This window comes from Pecten maximus, chromosome 3, assembly GCF_902652985.1.
Source record: "Pecten maximus chromosome 3, xPecMax1.1, whole genome shotgun sequence".
Classification (NCBI taxonomy): domain Eukaryota; kingdom Metazoa; phylum Mollusca; class Bivalvia; order Pectinida; family Pectinidae; genus Pecten; species Pecten maximus.
Window position 1 is genome coordinate 13,697,626 of NC_047017.1, and position 18,799 is coordinate 13,716,424.

General features: G+C 35.2%; 1 protein-coding gene and 1 long non-coding RNA gene across 3 annotated transcripts in view; both read left to right on the forward strand.

Moving 5' to 3' along the window:
* LOC117323272 (kinesin-like protein KIF16B) overlaps positions 1–18,799 on the forward strand; it is a 55,936-nt gene that overhangs the window by 33,823 nt on the left and 3,314 nt on the right. For both annotated transcript variants that reach the window (XM_033878388.1, XM_033878389.1), the window contains 9 exons: positions 4,884–4,976; positions 6,997–7,146; positions 8,715–9,523; positions 9,940–10,036; positions 10,560–10,705; positions 12,021–12,203; positions 12,582–12,642; positions 17,790–17,837; positions 18,193–18,312. In XM_033878388.1, coding sequence (XP_033734279.1) covers positions 4,884–4,976; positions 6,997–7,146; positions 8,715–9,523; positions 9,940–10,036; positions 10,560–10,705; positions 12,021–12,203; positions 12,582–12,642; positions 17,790–17,837; positions 18,193–18,312 — 1,707 coding nt within the window. The remainder of the gene's footprint in view (positions 1–4,883; positions 4,977–6,996; positions 7,147–8,714; positions 9,524–9,939; positions 10,037–10,559; positions 10,706–12,020; positions 12,204–12,581; positions 12,643–17,789; positions 17,838–18,192; positions 18,313–18,799) is intronic.
* LOC117323273 lies at positions 1,516–3,837 on the forward strand. Its single transcript, XR_004531698.1, has 3 exons — positions 1,516–2,197; positions 2,311–2,381; positions 2,947–3,837. It is a non-coding gene; the product is annotated as an uncharacterized LOC117323273 (long non-coding RNA).

Consider the following 18,799-nt stretch of genomic DNA (forward strand, 5'->3'; position numbering starts at 1 on the left):
CCATGCTTTAAAAATTGAGGTAATTGAATATCTGAACTCTATCATGCTGCAATCATGCTTTGTCGACTTAGTTAATTTATCATATGCACTGTATCATGCTGCAACCATGCTGCAATAACTTTGCCAGTTTGGATATCAAATCATATCATGCTGCAATCATGCTGTGTGGACTTGGTAAATTTATCATATAAATTGTATCATGCTGCAACCATGCTGCAATAACTTTGTCATTTTAGACAGGATATGTACCATGCTGCAACCATGCTGCAATAACTTTGCCAGTTTGGATATCGAATTATATCATGCTGCAATCATGCTGTGTGGACTTAGTAAATTTATCATATGAAATGCATCATGCTGCAACCATGCTGCAATAACTTTGGCATTTTAGATAGGATCTGTACCATGCTGCAACCATGCTGTATTAACTTTGCCATTTTAGATACAAGCTGTACCATGCTGCAATTATGCTGTATTAACTTAGTTAATTTAATGAACTGCACCATTCTTTCATGTATTAACATGAATTGTTTAAGTTGAAATGTGTATATGCTTGGCCATTCTGTATTAGCTTAAAAGGGCATTCCTTTGTTCGGACATCACAAAATTTCTGTGGGTGAAATGTAGGTCCAAGCGAGGATCCAAAATCTAGGACCAAATTTCCCAGGTACCAAGATTAACCTAAACAATTATTAATTAATAAAATAAGATACAGAAAATTAACAAAAGTTGGTATTAGATATTTTAGTATCTTTTTTTTTAAATTTTAAATAAAATAGAGAAAATTTCCAGGTATCAATGGTGATAACAAAATAATTTTTAAAAACATGTTTGTGTTGCAGAATTTCCTTTTTATACTTGATCAGTACCACACATATTTATTTAAAATTCAATAACAATTATTTTAATTAAGTATTTCGTTTATAAGTATGTTCTTTGTTAGTATAACGGTTCACAGCTTTTAAATGTGATATTTTGTCAGCTTTCACTTGTAGTTCTATCTCAGAAGGAATTAACTTAAACATTGATGAATGTTGCAAGTTAGTACATTCGTGTGACGACTTAAAACTCATCCCTATAAAAATTTCATTCAAATTTTCAGAGTTTAGATCGTTTTTTGAAGAACCAGTATCTTGACTTTTGCTTCGATTATACACTTTTTATCGGAGATAGAATCAGTCACTTTATCCAAACACTGACATAAACCAAGACGTTGCCATTTACCATGCACCAGCTTACTACCATGGCCAGGTAGCCATACATGTAACATGTTCGCCAAAACAAAATCGGGGTCACTCTACCAACAGTTACACATGTGCTTGGAATATCGCTTTTAATTCAATCAAATAAGATTAAAATCACCTGCTCTTTGTCTTTGTATCGCATACTTTCTGGATATATGCGGTGTTAAGATTACATCTGATAATAGCATATGAAATCACGTCGTGTTTGACACAACATTCATCGCTATAAACTCCAATAAACATGTGTCGAACTTATGTTGTCACTCGGACGCTTCCTTGTAAAACGTATATTGAAGTTAAGCGCTGTGATGATCTCGACGTCGACATGAGTTTACTAACAACAGACGATATTCCCGTACTTTAATCTGAATTATTTGAAATCGTGAACATAAAAAGAAAACGTGCATTGGTCGGTTCCTCGTCTGAAAATACATCCATATTAAACAATAGGCGTATGACAGACGAGGCCAAAACCTCTGGTCAGATTACATGTTTATCGTTCGGTTCACCTATGACCTCGTTTGTTTACCTTGCTCCCGAGATGTGACGAGAGTGCTCCTCGAGCTCGTGCGATCTAAATGTGCACGATACAAGTATTAAATACTGTAATATTTATCTTAAAAGTATGACACAATAGAAGTTTATGATTTAAAATAAAAAACACGCACAAGTAAAAATGAATCGTGTTAATCTCTGGCAGTAAAATATTTATCCCATGATGCAACACACACGAGTTTAGCGGGAAGTCTGATAGCCATGTTTGAATTCACCGGATGTTTATTTCCAGAAGAAAAGTATAAACAAACACGACGATAGCCTAAAAACGAAGTTTGTTTCCCGTCTTACTGAAGAAGATCGACTTACTTCAAGTTACCGACGAATGAATATCAGCTTTCTCGTTGTTTTTGACGACCGATGCATATTTTTACCGACAAACATCGTTACGAGACAGGGTAAGTTTTAATTATATAATCTTCTTCACGTTCTGACATCGTTTCACATTATACGGCGATGAATTTGATATAGATCTATTCATATCAATAATACCTAATTATTTATTTTTCAGGGTTTTGATGATTAATTTATCACAGATTACACGGCCGAAGGAAACGCAGTACCGATCCATGTGTTACAATCGTAAGTTTTCAATTTTATTTATTTATTATTAACGATCTTCGGCCCGACTTAAATTGCATTTTTTCCCCACTCACACAACCCTTGTTATGTTTATGACGTACATACGTATTCACAAACAATGGTGAGGAAAATGTGTGTTTTGGATAATGAAACCTTTCGTGAAAGATCTTTACCTCCACATTTTTTGAGGATCGATGTTTGCAGATTATTGCATCAAATTGAAACGATTAAATGAAATAAGTGAATTAAGATGAATTATAAGTAAGTAACATTGTTTTATGTATAGTATATTGCAGTTTCACATTGATATGAACTGATGGAGAATTCGGGAGTAGCTTGATTTAATTAGTAATTAAGTCATCCTGGCAAGTTTTATTTTGTAGCTTTGTGTGGCTGGCTTAAATTTTCTTGATAAAAAGGCTTCCAAAGCAAACTTAATGAAAATGATAGCAAAGTGATCATGAAAAGTACATAAGTTAAATACATACATTATCTTCAAAAACTTGACAATTATTCTAATTTTGAAATAAAAGAATATTCTAAAAGTCTTTCTTTCTTCCAACAGAGACTGAGTCTTCATGCAGTACATCTGGAATGAGGAACACCGCATGCATTGTGGTCCAAATTGATGGCATTGACTTAACACAAAGCAGAAAGGAATGAAGAGAAATTAAGAAGTTTATGTTTCACATTAATTAAGATTATTTGAGATATGTTATCTGTCGAGGTATACAACATTTCCTTTCATAATAAAAGTGTAAACATTAATATATATACAAAAAAAAAATCATGTATATAATCTAAAAATCCTTGTTAGTTATTTGTTGTACTAGCAAAAAATATAATATAGTCGTCTCAAGCTTGGTTGTATTGAAATCCCCGGGGACAGTGACAGAGATATATCACTACAGTATGTGCTACATATCAAACAACACACCATTGTTCAAATTGTCAATCAACATTTCATTTAGTCAGTATTTAGAATTGATTCCAAAATTATGATAATCTTTTCACAGTTTATTAGAAATAATGTTAAATTCGATAGAAGAAGTCTTCGACTGTTGCTTGTTTTTGTTTATTTTAAGTTCACAGACACACATGTAAACAGTTTCCAGTACATCTGGGCTACTTCGAGGAAACTACGTATACTGTCTGAAATCAGTCTTGTGCGTCGGTGACAAAATGTATACATATCCTACTATAACTCTGCTGGAAAATATTATTTTGTACTGTTTTCCTACTATTTTAGAAGAAAAAAACAGAATTATAAATACATACTGTAGTATGTACTGACATTGAACTTGTATATCTTGCTGACTATTTTTGTTGAAACAAACCACTTCTAGCTAGGATGAATTGATATTAGTTGTATTTGAAAATTGTACTAGAAAAAGATAGCTGTGTTGTGTATGTGATGGAAGTTTTGAGAAAAAGAATATAAGAGGCTAATAAAATAAGTACCATGGGTAAATTAGAATTAAAATTTGTTTTGTCACATTCTCATTTCATTGATAAGTTTTAAATGTTTGAACTAGAAAAAACAGCCTGTATGAAAAGTTTTATACCATGTTAATTACCAAATAAAATGTAATACAAAAGTATTCTTCAAGTTTTTATTGCATGATTTTCATTGATTTTGTAAACCATGCTGCCATGAAGCATGATTGAAGCATGATCCCAGCATAATTTGCATAATTGAAACGTGCTGGGATCATGCTGCAGACCATGCTGGGATCATGCTGCAGACCATGCTGGGATCATGCTGCAAACCATGCTGGCATCAAGCTGCAGACCATGCTGGGATCATGCTGCAGACCATGCTGGCATCATGCTGCAAACCATGCTGGCATCATGCTGCAGACCATGCTGGGATCATGCTTCACAGACCATGCTGGGATCATGCTGCGGCCATGCTTCCTTAAAGCATAAATGCAGCATGATCCCAGCATAATTTGCATAATTGAAACATGCTGCAATCATGCTTTAACTAGTAAGAATATATAGTGAGGTAAATTAGGCACCATGCTTCATTCATGCTGCAATTCCATGCTGCATTCATACTGCATCTATGCTGTGATCATGCTGCAAATTCATAAGGGATGTCTGATGTGTTTATGACAATGACACTATAGCTTTTGACGTTTGTTGCTTCATCGGAAGTAATCATCGCCATGATGATGTTACATACACAATAAAGATGCACACACTGAAGTAGGAAATCCTACTCCCAATTGTTACTCACTACAGTTCCTCTGTACACAAGGAAGGTATCTGAGGAGCATACTAGTCTAAATGTCTCACTACTGAATTATCTCCCTTTGTAAACTCAGATACAAATGAATTTAGTCTATTTATGTTTGATTTGATACAAAAATGTTGCTGCTAAATGTCTGAATGCATGAGAATCCATCCAGAAAACACAGAAACCCAAGCTGTTTAAAAATGTTTTGTCCTAAAATTAAATTCAGTTTATATAAAGAAATCAACATTTTTTCCCCCTAGGAAATTAGCATTGGAGAAAAATTAAAGATTTTGCAGGAAAAAGAAATTTTGATAACCAAGGAAGCTGCAGTCACAACACAGAGACTGGAAAAGGTAGGTAGATAGAATCAAGGAAGGGGATTTAGTTAAAGTTAGGTGTAGTTTAGGTTAAGGAAGGGGATTTAGTTAAAGTTAGGTGTAGTTTAGATTAAGGAAGGGGATTTAGTTAGAGTTAGGTGTAATTTAGGTTAAGGAAGGGGATTTAGTTAGAGTTAGGTGTAGTTTAGGTTAAGGAAGGGGATTTAGTTAGAGTTAGGTATAGTTTAGATTAAGGAAGGGGATTTAGTTAGAGTTAGGTGTAGTTTAGGTTAAGGAAGGGGATTTAGTTAGAGGTAGGTGTAGTTTAGGTTAAGGAAGGGGATTTAGTTAGAGGTAGGTGTAGTTTAGGTTAAGGAAGGGGATTTAGTTAGAGGTAGGTGTAGTTCAGATTAAGGAAGGGGATTTAGTTAGAGTTAGGTGTAGTTTAGGTTAAGGAAGGGGATTTAGTTAGAGGTAGGTGTAGTTCAGATTAAGGAAGGGGATTTAGTTAAAGTTAGGTGTAGTTTAGATTAAGGAAGGGGATTTAGTTAGAGTTAGGTGTAGTTCAGATTAAGGGGATTTAGTTAGAGTGAGGTATAGTTTAGGTGAAGGAAGGGGATTTAGTTAGAGTTAGCTGTAGTTCAGATTAAGGAAGGGGATTTAGTTAAAGTTAGGTGTAGTTTAGATTAAGGAAGGGGATTTAGTTAGAGGTAGGTGTAGTTCAGATTAAGGAAGGGGATTTAGTTAGAGTAAGGTGTAGTTTAGATTAAGGAAGGGGATTTAGTTAGAGGTAGGTATAGTTTAGATTAAGGAAGGGGATTTGGTCAGAGTTAGGTGTAGTTCAGATTAAGGAAGGGTTTAGATTAAGGAAGGGGATTTAGTTAGAGGTAGGTGTAGTTTAGATTAAGGAAGGGGATTTAGTTAGAGGTAGGTGTAGTTTAGATTAAGGAAGGGGATTTAGTTAGAGGTAGGTGTAGTTTAGATTAAGGAAGGGGATTTAGTTAGAGGTAGGTGTAGTTCAGATTAAGGGGATTTAGTTAGAGGTAGGTGTAGTTTAGGTTAAGGAAGGGGATTTAGTTAGAGCGAGGTATTGTTCAGATTAATGAAGGGGATTTAGTTAGAGCGAGGTGTAGTTCAGATTAAGGGGATTTAGTTAGAGCGAGGTATAGTTTAGGTTAAGGAAGGGGATTTAGTTAGAGTTAGGTGTAGTTCAGATTAAGGAAGGGGATTTGGTCAGAGTTAGGTGTAGTTCAGATTAAGGAAGGGGATTTAGTTAGAGTTAGGTGTAGTTTAGATTAAGGAAGGGGATTTGGTTAGAGCGAGGTGTAGTTCAGATTAAGGAATGGGATTTAGTTAGAGCGAGGTGTAGTTTAGGTTAAGGAAGGGGATTTAGTTAGAGCGAGGTGTAGTTCAGATTAAGGGAGGGAATTTAGACAGAGTTAGGTGTAATTCAGATTAAGGAAGGGGATTTAGTTAGAGCGAGGTGTAGTTCAGATTAAGGAAGGGGATTTAGTTAGAGCGAGGTATAGTTCAGATAAAGGATGGGGATTTAGTTAGAGCGAGGTATAGTTTAGGTTAAGGAAGGGGATTTAGACAGAGTTAGGTGTAATTCAGATTAAGGAAGGGGATTTAGTTAGAGCGAGGTGTAGTTCAGATTAAGAAAGGGGATTTAGTTAGAGCGAGGTATAGTTCAGATAAAGGATGGGGATTTAGTTAGAGCGAGGTATAGTTTAGGTTAAGGAAGGGGATTTAGTTAGAGGTAGGTGTAGTTTAGGTTAAGGAAGGGGATTTAGTTAGAGGTAGGTGTAGTGCAGATTAAGGAAGGGGATTTAGTTAGAGTTAGGTGTAGTTTAAATTAAGGAAGTGGATTAAGTTAGAGCTAGGTGAAGTTTAGATTAAGGAATCAAATTTATAGTTAGAGCTAGGTATAGTTCATATTAAGAAATTTGTTATTAGATGGTGTTTTAGCTAGTCTCATGCTTATTGTAAAATTGGGAATTAAATTTAGGTTAAAGTTGTGAGGAAAATTAAACAATTTTTTTTTTGAAATCTGCAGGAAGGTGAGAAAATTAAACGACAACATGAGGAACAGACGACCCAGCTCCAGGCCCTGGTTAGCAGACAGGCTCAACTAGAGAACTTAAAGGCTGACACAGAGACAGAGGTCACGGCTAAGGTCAAAGATCTCATGTGTCAGAAGTCACAAGTAAGAGGCTGTGGACACTGTCTATAAACTATTAGATTTTTGTGGCGCTGTCTGTTTTAGATTCAGGATTAGAGTTCAGTTTTATTATAAGATTTATTGTGATCAAAAAACGAAAGTTTGTTTCAACATTTTTATATGCCCGACGAAAGACGGGACGTATTATGTTATCATGTTAGCGGGTGGGCGGGTGGGCAGGCAGGCACGCACGCACACACATATGTTGTCCGGACCATAACTCCAATACTACTCGACCCAGGCTCTCTATACTTGACACAAATATACATCTTGATGAGCCAGAGTGTCGCATACCAAAATCATGCCCCTTACCCCCGTATTTTGTGGAGTTATTCTCCTTTGATGATTTTACTTCAGGCACATAATTTTTTATGTTGTCCGGACCATATCTCCAGTACTACTCGACCCAGGCTCTCCATACTTGACACAAATATACATCTTGATGAGCCAGAGTGTCGCATACCAAAATCATGCCCCTTACCCCCGTATTTTGTGGAGTTATTCCCCTTTGATGATTTTACTTGTCCGGACTATAACTCCAGTATTACTCGACCCAGGCTCTCCATACTTGACACAAATATACATATTGATGAGCCGGAGTGTCGCATACCAAAATCATGCCCCTTACCCCCGTATTTGCAGAGTTATTTCCCTTTGATGATTTTACTTGGACGGACCATAAATCCAGTACTACTGGACCCAGGCTCTCCATACTTGACACAAATATACATATTGATGAGCCGGAGTGTCGCATACCAAAATCATGCTCCTTACCCCCTTATTTGTGGAGTTATTCCCCTTTGATGATTTTACTTCGGGCACATATGGTGTTGAGCTATCCATACTTAACACAAATATACATCTAGATGAGCCGGAGTGTCACATACTAAAATTATGCCCCTTACCCCCTTATTAGCGGAGTTATTGTCCTTTGATGATTTTACTTATCCGGACCATAACTTCAATACTACCGACCCAGGCTCTCCATACTTGACACAAATATACATCTTGATGAGCCGGAGCATTACAACCTGTGAAACTACCCCCTTCCAAGTGTCAAATTTTGCGTCGGGCGTATGTTGTGGCCCTCCAACGGGCCCTTGTTATAATTTTACCAAAAGATTTAAAGAAAAAGATTTTTTTTTTTTTTTTTTTCTCTCTCTCTCAATTTTTGTATTCTATCTTAAAATCAGGAAAAGAATAAATTCCATTGAAAATACATTGACAACTTATAATTTGTGTTGGATTGAAAGAAATAGATAGCATACCTGTATTACTAATTTACTATAGATAATTTACCTGGTAATGCAGATAAAAGCATGTAGGTTTCCGAGTCTTAAAGGGTGAGGGACAGAATTTGTGACATTCTGATTGGTTTAAAGTAGACATAAACAGTAAGTTCAAATGATCTGTATATAAATATCAACAAAGGATGTGTATTGGAGAGTAAATACAAACTTATGTTTATTACATGTCCCTCTGCTGCTCCTTGTGCATGCTACTTTATATGTATATGGCAGTTACATTATATATCCAGTATTAATTTCTTGTAGGCTGAAAAGAAATCAACTTCTGAAGTGAAAGACCTAAAGAATATGCAATCCAAACTTGAAAATGGCAAACAATTAATACTGGACAATAATGTTGATGTGCAATCAGAAATTCTGTCACTTGAACAGAGTCAGTGTGAGTTTCTTGCTCAGTGGGAGAAAGATAAAGAAGCTATGACAGATAAGTGGCATCCTTCTTTGAAAGAGATTGCGGTCAAGAACCAGAGGATTGAAGAAGCATGGAAGGATTTATTGGAGCTCGAGCGGAAACATCAGCTTAAGGCCCAAAACCAGCAGAATATGAGTGATGATGAAAGAGAGAAATTTGAGGATGAAAAACATGAATTAGAAATGGCTAGAACTCTCTTGAAGGAGGAGGAAGAAAGAGTCTCTCGTGAAGAGAAGGAATTGGTAGATGTTATAGAAAAAGAAATGGATGAAATGGAACTAAAGAAAAATGAGAAATTAAATGAAATAGAAATGAAGAAACATGATGTAATACTCGATTCTGACGATGAATTGAGGACATTATCGCAAAGAATCTCAGAAAAGGAACAGGATTTAAAGAGGACACGTGAACAAGTAAATGAGATTGATAAGGAATTGATGTGTTGTGATAACAAACTGAGTGAGGTGGTAGACTCAACCACGCAGGAGCTGGTAGAGTTAGGTCGGAGACAGACAGAACTGACCGCCAACATGCTGGACGAGGGGGCTGTCAGTGAGACGCTGACAGACATCAGTAATAAGGTCATAGAAGTGGAAACTAACTATAAAAAAGAACTGAAGACAATACAGTCAGAAAGAGAGAGGTATAATGGCAGTGTGCTTCATGTTAATTTGTGTATGCCTATATATAATGATTTAATTTCAATATTTGAAAAAAATATGTTGATAATCCATAACAGTTCAATTTCCTATCATGGTAATGATAAATATGATGTATAAAAAAAAGAGAAATAAAAACATCACTATATATTGTTCAACTAAGAACTAAACGTTTTTCCTGATTTTGCAAAGAAACATTTGTTTAGTCCTCTAAAAGGAAAATACACTACCAGGTATGAAATTGATAGTTACATGTACTGGTATAGTTATAATACAGATTGACCTCCTGCAGCTCTGAAGTGTAAAACCTCACAGAAAGAAAATGGATTTTGAAATTGAGATGATTTTTTTTTTTTATGTTTCGATAAAACTGAGTATATCTTGTACTTGGATGATTAAGGTTACTGATGAACAAAGAAGCAGCAGCATTATGTGAAGCAGAAGAAAATGGCTGGGAAAGACTGTCTGAAGATGCTAGACTGGAGAGGAAGATACAGGTAAGATTAGAAATACATTTTTACATACTAAGATATACAAGTTTCATTACATATAATTTTGAAATAGTTTTATGTGAAATGTTCCTATTTCACCTAGAGCCAATTATGATCACGCTAAAAAAACACTTCCTATCCTTATGGGACCTCAACGTTTATGCATCAACATTTGCCCCTATTGTAGTAGAAATTTTGAAAATATGACTTGGTGAAATTAAATATGAACGGTTATTACCACAAAAATAATACTATAATTTATAATCCAGTAATAATTTAATTAAATATATTTGCCGCTTAGATTTTAACACAATATTTTTACAGTTATGTATAATTTTTTCACTTTACAGTGAATATACTACTGCCTACATTAAGTAAGCTTTCCATTTCTATAATGGTTATCTAATATGCAATTACAGTATAATTTTATGATGAGTATTTTGTATGCAGTATTTTCAGATCTGCCTGAGAATAGATATATCAATGCAGTGATACTTACAGATAGTTGATTTTTTTGTGATTTGTACAGGAGATAGAATCATTGAAGAAAGAAGTGGAATCAGCGAGGGCAGACCTGGACGAAAAACAGCGTCGGTTTGAGGAGGAGAGGAATGCGGAAATGGACAAGATTGAGTATGAGGTACTCAAACTGCAGGAAATGGAGAGACAGGAGAGGTATGTGTCACTGAGTGACTTTATACAATAAGAAGTTCAACCAGACTATAGGATACAATGACTATAGGATACAATAAGAAGTTCAGCCAGACTATAGGATACAATGGCTATAGGATACAATGACTATAGGATACAATGACTATAGGATACAATAAGAAGTTCTACCAGACTATAGGATACAATGGCTATAGGATACAATGACTATAGGATACAATGACTATAGGATACAATGACTATAGGATACAATAAGAAGTTCAGCCAGACTATAGGATACAATGGCTATAGGATACAATGAATATAGGATACAATGACTATAGGATACAATGGCTATAGGATACAATAAGAAGTTCAGCCAGACTATAGGATACAATGGCTATAGGATACAATGGCTATAGGATACAATGACTATAGGATACAATGACTATAGGATACAATACGAAGTTTAAACAGACTATAGGATACAATGACTATAGGATACAATGACTATAGGATACAATAAGAAGTTCAACCAGACTATAGGATACAATGACTATAGGATACAATGACTATAGGATACAATGACTATAGGATACAATAAGAAGTTCAATCAGACTATAGGATACAATAAGAAGTTCAGCCAGACTATAGGATACAATGGCTATAGGATACAATGACTATAGGATACAATGACTATAGGATACAATAAGAAGTTCAATCAGACTATAGGATACAATGACTATAGAATACAATGACTATAGGATACAATGACTATAGGATACAATGACTATAGGATACAATAAGAAGTTCAATCAGACTATAGGATACAATGACTATAGGATACAATGACACAATGACTATAGGATACAATAAGAAGTTCAATCAGACTATAGGATACAATAAGAAGTTCAACCAGACTTTGTGATATTAAAACAAAATATTTAGGTCAAATATGGAAAAATTTTCAAATATTTTGTTCTCTTTGAAAAAAAAAAAATCACAAAATTCAAATTAATTAAAGGCCAAATTTAGAAGTGTGTTCTCACTGACCGGCTTATGATGTGTAGGGTCAAGAGAAGTTGAATCCAACCCCCACTCTCCCTCCTCAAATACAGACATAAACACTGATACTCTCGCCCCAAATGTGTTGCTAGGTGTGGGTTCAACTCCTGAAATAGGGATCACTTATATTTGACCTATTTAGAGAAATTATTTAAATTTTTATTTCAATATTGACAATTTGTAATTATTAACAGGAGTCGAAAATTGATGTAAAATAATGTTTCACTTTAGTAGGACACAATGAACATTGCTACATTATATATGATGTTTGCTGCAGAATAAATGCCTTGGTTGAACAAGAGGTGAAAAGAAGAATGTTTGAAGAGAAAGTAGAGCGAGAAAACAGACGAAAAGTGGAACGAAAGAAGGAGCAGGAGGACAGAGCGGAGGAGATACAAAAGATAAAGGAACAACACAACCGTGAGCTGCGCCAACTAAAGGCTAAGTTAGAGAAGATCAGGTACAATAAGTATAAGTCATGTTAACTATCGCCATGTGCATCTGAGTAGGTCAGAATATAGGACCAGTATATTGTATAACTTTCCTTAATGAATAAACGTGTGACTTATTTTGAGTAACTTTCTCAGTATACCACTTTGCTATGATATCATCTATTATTCTTTCTGTGGTTGTTTTCAAAATTCATTTAAATAATGCATGTGGAAAAATTATGAAATTTTCAATGAGATTTGAAAAATAAACATTGCATTAGCATTCATGTAAATAACACTAATAAGATGTAGGACATTCATAGTTTTAATAGCCTTATCAATTTTATAACACACTTGTAAGTACATTATGTATTTTGAATTGAAAGTGAATACAATTGTCTTTCAAGTAATGGAAAATCAACCAAGTCTGCCATTTCAAGCAAGTCTAACCCTTATGCTACAGTTATGGTGAGTAATGTGTTCACTTCTACAGAGATTTATCAGGAATCTATCATTTTGAATGATGACAGAGGTTTTTTCAGTTTTGAAATCTTTTTATTCATCTTTTTGCATATTATAGGTACATGAAATACATAGAAAAAGCATCAATTATAGATACAGTTTTACAGCAACACAATATCATTTTTTTAAAAGAGCATCATGGGTGTCAGTGATTAGGTATATAACATTTTAGAAAATGTGTACAAAGTATATATATATTGAACAATGTTTAATGGCTAATAGAAATACAGTTTTGAACAATTAAGATAAAGATATACCATTGTTGAATTATATATAGCTTACAGTTACTGTATTAAGAAGTTGATAGGTGTACATATATAGTATTGTAGAGTTATGACATATATATGTATAGTTGACCATCACTTGCATAAACTGGCGATGTTGCATGATTGTATAGTATAGAATAGTGGTTTTTAAGAAACAGCAGAAATGCAAGCTACCCGAGTATTATTTTGAGACTTATCTCCCTTTGATTAATAGCTATATCTGGAGCTGCATATAACATAAAAAGGCTAATGAAAGTAGCTATTGTTAATTATTGAATTTATGGCATGTACATGTATAAGGGAAGTAATGAATAGAGTAATAAAAAAATAGAAATAAAGGATTTTTTTCCCCTTATTGTTTACAACATTTAATACAGCTTTCACTCTCACTTTCACATGTTTACTGAATGCATATATATGTATATACTTATACAAATAAGTGGCGTATTTTCAGTTAGAAAAAAAAATCTATTTTATATGGACCATTTATTTTCAAACTTATTGTACTCCATCTTATTTCTAAATATTACTTCTTCTATTTTCAGGTACATATCTAATTCGTTTTTAAAGCCATTTTTATTAGGAAGACAGTTTCTAAGTCTTTGTTTGTAAATATGAAACTTTGCTAATAGAAGTAAAGTGTTGAGATATTTTAACTCTTGTTCCTTGGGTAATTTATCCAATATTACATAACCCCAAGGGTATTGTCTTATACATAACCCCAAGGGTATTGTCTTATACATAACCCCTAGGGTATCATCTTATACATAACCCCTAGGGTATCATCTTATACATAACCCCAAGGGTATCATCTTATACATAACCCCTAAGGTATTGTCTTATACATAACCCCTAGGGTATTGTCTTATACATAACCCCTAGGGTATTGTCTTATACATAACCCCTAGGGTATCATCTTATACATAACCCCTAGGGTATCATCTTATACATAACCCCAAGGGTATCATCTTATACATAACCCCTAAGGTATTATCTTATACATAACCCCTAGGGTATTGTCTTATACATAACCCCTAGGGTATTGTCTTATACATAACCCCTAGTATCATCTTATACATAACCTCTAGGATATTGTCTTATACATAACCCCTACGGTATTGTCTTATACATAACCCCTAGGGTATTGTCTTATACATAACCCCTAGGGTATTGTCTTATACATAACCCCTGGTATCATCTTATACATAACCCCTAGGATATTGTCTTATACATAACCCCTAGGGTATTGTCTTATACATAACCCCTAAGGTATTGTCTTTTACATAACCCCTAGGGTGTCATCTTATACATAACCCCTAGGGTATTGTCTTATACATAACCCCTAGGGTATTGTCTTATACATAAACCCTAGGGTATTGTCTTATACATAACCCCTAGTATCATCTTATACATAACCCCTTGGGTATTGTCTTATACATAACCCCTAGGGTATTGTCTTATACATAACCCCTAGGGTATTGTCTTTTACATAACCCCTAGGGTGTCATCTTATACATAACCCCTAGGGTATTGTCTTATACATAACCCCTAGGGTATCATCTTATACATAGCCCCTAGGGTATTGTCTTATACATAACCCCAAGGGTATTGTCTTATACATAACCCCTAGGGTATTGTCTTATACATAACCCCTAGGGTATCATCTTATACATAACCCCTAGGGTATTGTCTTATACATAACCCCTAGGGTATTGTCTTATACATAACCCCTAGGGTATTGTCTTATACATAACCCCTAGGGTATTGTCTTATACATAACCCCTAGGGTATCATCTTATACATAACCCCTAGGGTATCATCTTATACATAACCCCTAAGGTATTGTCTTATACATAGCCCCTAAGGTATTGTCTTATACATAACCCCTAGGGTATTGTCTTATACATAACCCCTAGGGTATCATCTTATACATAACCCCAAGGGTATCATCTTATACATAGCCCCTAGGGTATCATCTTATACATAACCCCTAGGGTATCATCTTATACATAACCCCTAGGGTATCATCTTATACATAACCCCTAGGGTATCATCTTATACATAACCCCTAAGGTATTGTCTTATACATAGCCCCTAAGGTATTGTCTTATACATAACCCCTAGGGTATTGTCTTATACATAACCCCTAGGGTATCATCTTATACATAACCCCAAGGGTATCATCTTATACATAGCCCCTAGGGTATCATCTTATACATAACCCCTAGGGTATCATCTTATACATAACCCCTAGGGTATCATCTTATACATAGCCCCTAGGGTATTGTCTTATACGTAACCCCTAGGGTATTGTCTTATACATAACCCCTAGGGTATTGTCTTATACATAACCCCTAGGGTATTGTCTTATACATAACCCCTGGGGTATTGTCTTATACATAACCCCTAGGGTATCATCTTATACATAACCCCTAGGGTATTATCTTATACATAACCCCAAGGGTATTGTCTTATACATAACCCCAAGGGTATTGTCTTATACATAACCCCTAGGGTATCGTCTTATACATAGCCCCTAGGGTATTGTCTTATACATAACCCCTAGGGTATTGTCTTATACATAACCCCTAGGGTATCATCTTATACATAACCCCTAGGGTATTGTCTTATACATAACCCCTAGGGTATTGTCTTATACATAACCCCTAGGGTATTGTCTTATACATAACCCCTAAGGTATTGTCTTATACATAACCCCTAAGGTATTGTCTTATACATAACCCCTAAGGTATTGTCTTATACATAACCCCTAAGGTATTGTCTTATACATAACCCCTGGGGTATTGTCTTATACATAACCCTAGGGTATTGTCTTATACATAACCCCTAGGGTATTGTCTTATACATAACCCCTAGGGTATTGTCTTATACATAATCCCTAGGGTATTGTCTTATACATAACCCCTAGTATCATCTTATACATAACCCCTAGGGTATCATCTTATACATAACCCCAAGGGTATCATCTTATACATAACCCCAAGGGTATTGTCTTATACATAACCCCTAAGGTATTGTCTTTTACATAACCCCTAGGGTGTCATCTTATACATAACCCCTAGGGTATTGTCTTATACATAACCCCTAGGGTATTGTCTTATACATAGCCCCTAGGGTATTGTCTTATACATAACCCCTAGGGTATCATCTTATACATAACCCCAAGGGTATCATCTTATACATAACCCCTAGGGTATGGTCTTATACATAACCCCTAGGGTATTGTCTTATACATAACCCTGGGGTATTGTCTTATACATAACCCCTAGGGTATTGTCTTATACATAACCCCTAGGTATTGTCTTATACATAACCCCTAGGGTATTGTCTTATACATAACCCCTAGGGTATTGTCTTATACATAACCCCTAGGGTATTGTCTTATACATAACCCCTAGGGTATCATCTTATACATAACCCCAAGGGTATCATCTTATACATAACCCCTAGGGTATGGTCTTATACATAACCCCTAGGGTATTGTCTTATACATAACCCCTGGGGTATTGTCTTATACATAACCCCTAGGTATTGTCTTATACATAACCCCTAGGGTATGTCTTAAATAGCCCCTAGGTATTGTCTTTAAACCCCTGGGGTTCACTTATACATACCCCAAGGGTATTGTTTTTACATAAACCCCTGGGGTATCATCTTTAAAAACCCCCTGGGGTAAAATCTTAACAAAACCCCGGGGTATCATCTTATAATACCCCCTGGGGTAACTCTTATCATAACCCCTGGGGTATCTCTTTACAAAACCCCTGGGGTATTGTCTTAAAACAAAACCCCTAGGTATCATCTAATACTAACCCCTAGGGTACACTTATCATACCCCCAGGGTTTTGTCTTATACAAACCCCTAGGGTATTTCATACAAACCCCCCGGGGGTATTTCTTATACAAAACCCCCTGGGGGGTTTTTTAACAAAACCCCCCGGGGTATGCTTATCACATACCCCTAGGTGTCATCTTATACATAGCCCCTAGGGTATTGTCTTATACAGTAACCCCTAGGGTATCAGTCTTATACATAACCCCTAGGGTATTGTCTTATACATAACCCCTAGGGTATTGTCTTATACATAACCCCTAGGGTATTGTCTTATACATAACCCCTAGGGTATCATCTTATACATAACCCCTAGGGTATCATCTTATACATAACCCCTAGGGTATTGTCTTATACATAACCCCTAGGGTATTGTCTTATACATAACCCCTAGGGTATTGTCTTATACATAACCCCTAGGGTATCGTCTTATACATAACCCCTAGGGTATCATCTTATACATAACCCCTAGGGTATTGTCTTATACATAACCCCTAGGGTATCATCTTATACATAACCCCTAGGGTATTGTCTTATACATAACCCCTAGGTATTGTCTTATACATAACCCCTAGGGTATTGTCTTATACATAACCCCTAAGGTATCAGCTTATACATAACCCCTAGGTATCAGTCTTATACATAACCCCTAGGGTATTGTCTTATACATAACCCCTAGGGTATTGTCTTATACATAACCCCTAGGGTATCGTCTTATACATAACCCCTAGGGTATTGTCTTATACATAACCCCTAGGGTATCATCTTATACATAACCCCTAGGGTATCATCTTATACATAACCCCTAGGGTATTGTCTTATACATAACCCCTAGGGTATCATCTTATTGTACATAACCCCTAAGGTACTATCCTATACGTAACCCCTAGGGTATTGTCTTACACATAACCCCATTGTCTTGCAGCAAAATGTATGAATCTAAATCCTTACTAGTTTTATTTGTAATATTTCAGTCTTCTGATACGGGTAGGGATGGTACCACTTCGCCTCATCATGGAAGTGTAAGTTAAAACCCGTTTTTCATTGAACTTTCAACTGTTGACAAAATTTCCTTAATATCTTGTTAAGATGTAAATTTTAGTGGTTCCTCAATTGAACTATTTCTAGTTGGCAACTAATTTTCATCAAACGGCCTTTTATAGCAAATTTTACTACAGATTTATCCTCTAATACTTTTATAATTATACGATATGTACCTTCAAATCTAAGTTCAGTAAGGTGGTTAAAGTGGAAATGAGTAGGGTTAAGATTTCTTAACTATTGAAATTGAAAGGAATTATAAGATAATTTATCACAGAAGATGATCTGAATCAATATCTGATGATCTGAAATAATGTCTCATATTTTTTTCTTCAGATTGATAATAGAAGTAGTAGTCTCACCTACTCTGGTGACCTTAACCTTCTCAAGGTCACCATTCCGTCTTACCGTCTCCAAGGCTACGGATCTGACCATCATTATGAATATGAAGTGAAGGTAAGGCCTCTGTGTCTTAATTTGAAGTTAAAATAAATTCTCAACTGAGATGCTAGCTGTCCAAGGAATATAAGATAATTAATATAAAAGCACTTATAGCATATCATAAATAAGTTTGAAAATTTAGTAAACATCATTTAAATACGTCATTCTTTTGATATATAATCCTTTTCAGTTTGAAATGCTTCACTTTACCATGGCCTTGGTAAAGTGAATCCCAATGCCCCACCCTAAGTTTTCTGACCCAAGTCATTTTTGTGTGAGTTGTGTTTAGAGTAATAGAACGAGGTAATCTAAAAAGATTTGGCAAAAAAAAGATGGTTAGTGAGAAAATAGTGAAATGCTTCACTTTACCATATACATGTACTACACTGACACATATATAATGTTATCTATAGTATTACATGTATAATGTTATTTATAATATAACATGTATAATGTTATTTATAATCATGATACATGTATTATAATGTTATTGATAACGTTC